Source organism: Anopheles funestus, chromosome X (genome assembly GCF_943734845.2).
Source record: "Anopheles funestus chromosome X, idAnoFuneDA-416_04, whole genome shotgun sequence".
Lineage (NCBI taxonomy): Eukaryota > Metazoa > Arthropoda > Insecta > Diptera > Culicidae > Anopheles > Anopheles funestus.
In genome coordinates this window covers 15482860-15490134 of record NC_064597.1, presented here as the reverse complement: position 1 = coordinate 15490134, position 7275 = coordinate 15482860, and the positions used below count along the sequence as shown (strand labels likewise).

Sequence of the window (7275 nt, the reverse complement as noted above, 5' to 3'; positions counted from 1 at the left end):
GTGTATGTGTTTGTGTGAACATGAGCTTGCCATCGTTCTAAAGCACACGAGGTTAAAGTGATGAGATGGCAAAACTTTCTACCCAGCCTTACGTACCTGCTGGCCGGGTTGGGTGAATGGAACCCTTCCTGGAGCAGTGCATGGACAGCTTGCCACAACTAGGAAGTGGTAAAGTTTGCAACCGATATTAAAGTTCATGATTAACTTAAGGAGTCTGCTTAGGGTTGATGCAGTTGCTTCAGTGCTTCTAGTTACCATCCACCGAGAAGCTGCAGCAGTGCCTGGAATGCAATATAGCATACAAAGCAACGAAACAGGATCGTTGTGTCGGTGTCGAATGATTTATTCGGCATAATTTTAACCGTTTTTCCTTCCTTAGCAGACGCTTACTTGCAGGTTATGATTATGATGGTCTGAAACTTAGTCTGTCGACTAAGAGCAATACATTTATTGAACAATATGTAGAATTGTGAATTTAAATGTGCGAAAGATAATTAGAAATAATTTTGTTATAAAATCAAAATAAAATTTAAAATCAACCAAGTTCACCCGGGATAAGGTACCCTTTCACGGTTGGGAGAAAGAAATGTCTCCCACACCAATGTGAATTGTGTTTTAGATTTAGATTAAGCAACAATAAGATTCATTACTGGGTTTAATATCGTTAGACAGGGTTAACGATTCCATCGTTAAGGCTTGCTGGATATTTTATGCATTGAACTAAGGTATAGAATTGATTCACAAAGTTGTCAATAATAGTGATGATGATGATGCGGGAGGAGGATCATCAACTCATATAAAGAATCGTGTTGGGTATATGTAAACATTTCCGATGGAATATCCTTGTTGAATTACCTTTTATTTCTTTGAGAGGATCACCTTCTTCCGCATCATCGTCGTCATCATCATTGTCAAATTTTAAGAAAGTAGTATCGACTCCATACTGGTATTCTCATCCAGATTGGTTTATGTTCTACTTATCTTTAGTTTCTAAATTAATTATTAGTTCAGAATTTGGGTTACGAAGCTCAGCGAGCTTCGTGGTCTAAATTCCACGAACTTTTATTATGATTTTAGCAATATGTTTACACTATTACCTTGTTATATGTTTATTATTACCTTATTTGTGGCACTATTTTAAAAGCTTCGTTGCTGTCGTTTCACTCAAATCTTTTGTCATTTCCTGTCAATTAACAAGAGTAAAATTTTCTTCTATGTTGTGCCTCACATGTACACAACTCAAGTACTTGTCATTGGGAAGATGTAACACAACACACTGTCACAAAATTATTGGGAATGCAAATTATTTGCTTTGTAATTCCCCCCACCTCAAAACGCGAATGAAAAATATTTTTAGTCCGTTCATCTCTTATCGTAGCATTGAAGTCTTTTAATCCAATGTCTAGAAACAAGGCTTTTGATGGTGCGCTCCAGTTTTTTTTTCCATTTCTTTCTATTTTGTTTAAACATAATTAACAAAATTTATTAAAAAAGAAAACACATACTACCTTTACATTGGAGTATTCCGGTGGCACCTGGCCGCACGGTTTGCTTGTATTTTGTAACATCTTGTTGTTTTCGTTTACGCCTTCGATTTACAATGTTTCGCCTACCGTTTCTTTGGCGAATGTATTTTTTTTCCACTAGCGCACACTCTCTGCACTCTCTCGGTACCTTTTCTTTTTCGCATCTTCTGTTATTGTTGTTGTGATGTCTTATAGAGAGACTTTGATTCCAAAGGAATTCTTTCATCTCTTTTGTGTTATACTTTTTTGTGGTTGCTTTGGATGCAGGCCCCATTATAATAGGCCTTAGTGTAGGAGTAGGATGCGTTGTGTCGCTTGTTTGGAATTGTTTTTGTTTTTAAGTTGCGTTTAGTACATTTGCTTTTGGGGGCTAATACCAGTAAGTGTGTTTTAGTTATGTGTTGCTTTCGGTTACCATTTGTTATGGGGTACTTAGTTAGGGTTACAGCTCTCTTCTTCGTTAGCTTTGCTTTATCAACTCGCTGCCATTCCTTCGGTATAAAGCTGATTGAACGAGACAGCATAATGCTCCGACTCAAAACAATTAACGTAACAATCTGGGCAATTGCCAACAGATTATTTTTGGTTTGTTTTAAAAGTTAATTTTCGAATTATGCTCCTGGGTAAAGGGCGCTTCGTGTTGCCCCACTGGAAGCACTATCAGACACGCATTTATCATACAAAAGCAACACTGGCTGTTGGTAAATTACTTAAATAAAACGGATCTTCATTCATGCTTTTTGGCATCGTTAACTATCGCGAATGAGGAAAGGAAAATAAGCATTAAACAAATGCAAAAATAAAGGAACATAAAACAGTCGTATGTTTCCTATTTGGTTGCTAAGTATTTCAAAGTTCAGAAGCATTTTTGTTACCATGTCATATCTTGTATTTGGTTTGTTTTGTTATTTTCGTCTCGAAACAACAATTTTCTTTTTCGGACTGATTGAAGCGTTTTTATAATATTATTACATATTGGTTTTCCTTCGTTAAGTTTAGGAAATAATTGTCCAGCCTAAATGGGGAGAGTAATGATTTACATAAGCTTTTTAAAAAAATATGTTAATCATAAAAAAAATCATTTAATTAGTTTTTTTGGGTCAACAATTTTTTAGGAGTGGTTTTATGTTTTTCATTTGTAGCTAAACATTTTTGTAAATTATAAAAAAAATCATATTGAAACAGTTTTGCCAGCTTTTCAGTGCCTTTTTGTTTTGCTGGTTTCATTGACGGCTACATTGACTTTATGTTGCGTTTCCTGTTTCACGATTTTGTTCCGGTGTTATTCAATCAATCATACCCATCGAAGCCATAAAGTATGCAAACCTCTAGGATAAAATTATCTTAATATTTTGCTGCTTTGCCTATGATTTTGTCACGTTTTGTTTTCCATTATCCATTATGTATTATATGTTTTCTATCCGTGCCTATTTAACACGGTGGAATCGGTTTCCTTCATCCAGTCGTTGATCTTCTTTATGCATACTCCATCATATCATTCTCGTCACTTCATCGCGATGATGTTCCTGTATTGGGGAAGGTCTCCCGTATTTACTTTTCCACTCCAAAAAACTTTGTTTTCTTTTCTTAAACTGCTTGCGTCGATACTACGGGATAGCGTTTACGTTTAACAAATGTTTATAGTTGCATTGCAGTTGCGGTATGTATCATTTGCACAAATTCTGTTACACATCAGCTAGACTCCGAACTCTGGCTAGCATATCGCTTACGCTATCACCGATATACTGTACAAAAAAAAAGAACAATACGTAAGGAACAGAAAACAATTAATACCATTCATAGGTGAACGAAAACAACACGGTTCCACACGACCCAACATTAGAGGCGCGTCGGCATAGACTTTGTATTTTAATACTGCTTCATGGTATTAATATTTATCGCCTGTTTTAGCTCGTTTAGCTCGATTGCATTTGCGCGTGTCTGCACAACACAACATCCGCAGCGGTTGTTGTTCTTTTTTGTGTTTTTACTCTATTAGGTAGCGTTTCCCTCAATGCGCTTTTCAATGAGAAGGAAGTGAAGTAGGGAGAATAGTAGTGTTGGAACAGTACAAGGGGTGGACAAGGTTTATATACATACGTTTTGCTACTTTTTCTCCGTTCAGTAGTAGACAGTTTGTCGCTTCTGCTGCTTACAAGTTTTTGACGCTCTCCACACTTGGGGTATGGCTGTATAGTTAGGTAACATTTGCTATTAGTGGGGTCTGCGATGCTTCAAGCATATATCATTTATTGTATTTGTCAAAACTTAAAAAAAAAAAACGTTTGTTCGAGCAGCTGAAAATGTAATATTTAGCTAAAAATATAATCTAAACTCACCTTCACAAGCTAACTTCGTTTGCCTATTTGTATGACAAAGCTAAAAGTGGATAAATCTTCAAGTGTGAAAACAAAAACAAAATAGTTGAAGTTATCATAGACCCCATTATTCAAGTACTACCCGCTCTGTAGTGTGTGTGGGTGCTGTCAATGTCTGCTCACCCTATATTTCGCAGGATAGGTGCGTTTGCGTTTAAATATATGTATATCTATATACTTTTTTTATTCGTTTCATCTACCGTTTTCTTCTCGCTTTTTTCATACGTTTGTTCCATTTTCGCTACCGCTCTGCTTCACTAATATATATATATAAACAAATCGTGATATCCCGTACGACAAGTACTGCGGTTGTTTGTTCATGGCCAACTTTCGGCATCCGGAAATTGACAGTTTGACAGTACGTCAGTAGAAGTACCGCGTAGGAAGGGATTAAGTTGACAGCAGGCTTAATTGCACCGCGTTAGCATGCCGGCGAGCAGGTTACCGAATTGAGTATGTAGAAATTGGGAAGTACTGATTGCATAGTCTCGTTTAAGCGTTTTTTTGTGTGTGTTGAGTGTGTGTTGGTTTTGTTATGGGTTCTTTTCTTTTCGTTCTTGTTTGTTGCGTTAGTGACCCACGGTTCGTGTATGCCTTATTTCTGTATTCCTGTTTTTATGTGCCTTTCCACTTTCACACGGTTAGAAAAGTACACCAATGCAACATCCTTCTTAGCAATACACACTTTAACATCCATATAGCACAATTCGACCGGCTAGTTAGAGCATACTTTGTTAAATAGTCGCACTGGTTATGCAATCTGCACAACAAAATGGAATTAATAAGCAGCATTGCTCATCGCTTTTGAAAGCAAGGCATTTTAACCTGTACATTCTGCCTATAACAACCCCTTCCCCTTCTCCAAGGATTACGGCCCTTTTATCTTCACCCTGTTCTCCACCCTCCACCCCCTCCCCCTCGCCTCTTTTATCGCCTTTCTTTTATCTCTTGTTTTTGTTTGTTTAACTCTCCATTTCATAATTATTGTCCACTGCAAAGAGGCATCTTGCGCTCTTGGCGTTTTAATTTTCTGTTCTCTCTTCGGAACCCCGCACCACGGACGCAGCTAAAGGCGTGAAAGAAATAAACGGTTTTTTTCCCACATTTTTCCCTGCCCACTTCTAAAGTCAATTGGTTTGGAGTGGTTTTTTTTTCTTCTCTTTCGAACCCCTTTTTAGACGGGGGAGAAAGAATGAGAAAAAGAGAGAGACATGAAAAAGAAAATGATTCCATATTTCTCTGGTAATAGTTTACTTATCTTATTCATCATTTCGAATCTCTCTACATGTTTGGTGAATTTATTTTCTTCTCCCCCGCCCTCACTGGATGAAGGTTAGTATAAATGGTTTTCCTTTTGTTATGCGAGTGTGGTGAATGTGTTTTCGACCCTCTTCACATTCATCATGTCGCTACGGATCATGTTTGGCATCCATTCGTAGCACACATCATAAGAATTAATTATTAGTTTACAGTTACACGGCTGCTTTCGAAGCAATATGAAGGTGCAGACCCTTATGAGCGCTTGCAAAGAAACACTAACACATACCAGACCAATTCAGCAGTATCGTTTGGACGTGTTTATGCTGGGTGGTGAGACCGGTTTTTTGTTTTGTTTTAAAGGATACACCTGTTGTTGCGTTTAGTAGATTTTTGTTTCTTCCTTCTTCTATTTTTCACTATCGGAGTAGGCATTTCTATGCATATGTGTATTTATAAGTATATGCTTTTGTATATAGGCAATGGTTCCAAATTGGTTTTTACTTGGTTTAATAAGTCCTCTAATGTTTTGTTTGCTGCCTAGATAATGGAGAGTTAGCACGTAAAACCAGAAAAAAGAGGGCATTGGGAAAGGCATTACTATACGTACGTTGGAACGATACAAAAAAACCCTCCCCGAACCCCAATCTCAGCATCCCTTGTTTCTGGCCGTTTGTAAAAAGGCCGATAACTTCCGCACGGTTGCTCGGATGCTCAGTCACGTCAGTCGGCGCGTACTGCTGCAACCATTCCGACCAGACCGGGATCCACATTGGTCCCGTGCCGGTAGCGTTCGGTGGCAGACTGCTGATGTGTCCGTGTTACTGCACTACGTAACGGACCCTGGTGCCACTATGGAAGCGAATGAAACACGCTCTCTATGTCGGGAAGCCCTCGTTCGCGGCCACGCGCCGATATCTCGGACGTCCAGCGGTTCGCCTTGTAGTACATATCTTTGTACATCGTTGGGCAGCTTTGGGTCTGCGTGCAAAAGAGACAAAAGAGGATTAGGAAAAGAAGAGAAAAAAATGGAAAAGAAAATTTGAAACAGATTTTTTTTTTGGCGCATTATAGCGATGGATGAAGAATTTCACTCTTCACGTAGAAAGTGAGTAAAGGGACACCTTAAGGCAGTCAACCGATGAGCGGGAAGGGACGTGGAGATTAATCTCTTCTTCTCATTTGAGCTCCCCACGCACCCTTCCCTTCCTCCCCCCCCCCTACCCGCATTTCCTTACCTTGCTGACGCCCGTGTTGGCAAAGTCGATGTTGGTCCGCACGGTTCGGTGGTGTAACGCTTGCAGCGGTCGAGCATTATTGCCGAGCGGTGCTTTGGGCGTTTGTTCCGAACCTTGCATTAACTTTCGCAGCGCGTACAGCTGCACCATGGTGAAGAAGAAAAAAACACAAGGGAGGAGGGACGAAAAAACCAGTTGCTCAGTATTTTACCTTACACACGTACATTCGCGACGAGCGCTGTGGTAACATAGCTTGTGCGGTGCTGCTTAGCTTACAGGGCCACACACTTACCTCCTGCTTGGTGATGTAGATGGGCTTATTGAGGATAATCCAAACCGTACTTTCCCAGCACCCAGGATGTGTGGTTGAACCCTCGTACGTCATGTACTGTTCCGTGTTCGGTAGTAACGATCGCAACGAGATATGCCGGATCGGCGTGGAAGATCCTGTTGCCGATTGGTAGCCGACCGACACAAAGATGCAATGTTATAGTTGGGCAAGAAAGTAAAGCAAAAACAAAAAAAAGGTGAATTAAGCTCGAGTGAAAATGGTGGTACGTTCGGGGGTTTTTTTTCTGGCGGACTTACCTTTGTACAGGACTTTATTGAAGGCGCTGGTAATTATCCGCAGCTCCGGATTAGGCGTATCGCCGATCTGCAGCATTAGCGAAATACCGACGATGCCCTGGGCCTTGTGCTGTGCCTCGGACATGTTGTGGTACAGCTCCTTGTTGAAACCGTACAGCTGAATCTGCGGATGTACGTACATTCGGGTATATATGTATACCATTCGTATGTCCATTTTCGTTTCGTCATGAAGGAAAACATTAGAAAAAGCAACAAAAAAAATACACCAGGACCAATCGAATTTTCCAC

At 39.8% G+C, this 7275-nt stretch overlaps 1 protein-coding gene across 1 annotated transcript in view; it reads right to left on the bottom strand.

The window, feature by feature from the left end:
• Nucleotides 1–1515: 1515 nt before the first annotated feature.
• LOC125770640 (carbonic anhydrase-related protein 10) overlaps nucleotides 1516–7275 on the bottom strand; it is a 43561-nt gene continuing 37801 nt past the window's right edge. Inside the window, exons 6-9 of the mRNA XM_049440536.1 lie at nucleotides 6988–7150; nucleotides 6692–6846; nucleotides 6400–6540; nucleotides 1516–6142 (exon numbers count right to left, since the gene is read on the bottom strand). Coding sequence (XP_049296493.1) covers nucleotides 6014–6142; nucleotides 6400–6540; nucleotides 6692–6846; nucleotides 6988–7150 — 588 coding nt within the window. The 3' untranslated portion in view covers nucleotides 1516–6013. The remainder of the gene's footprint in view (nucleotides 6143–6399; nucleotides 6541–6691; nucleotides 6847–6987; nucleotides 7151–7275) is intronic.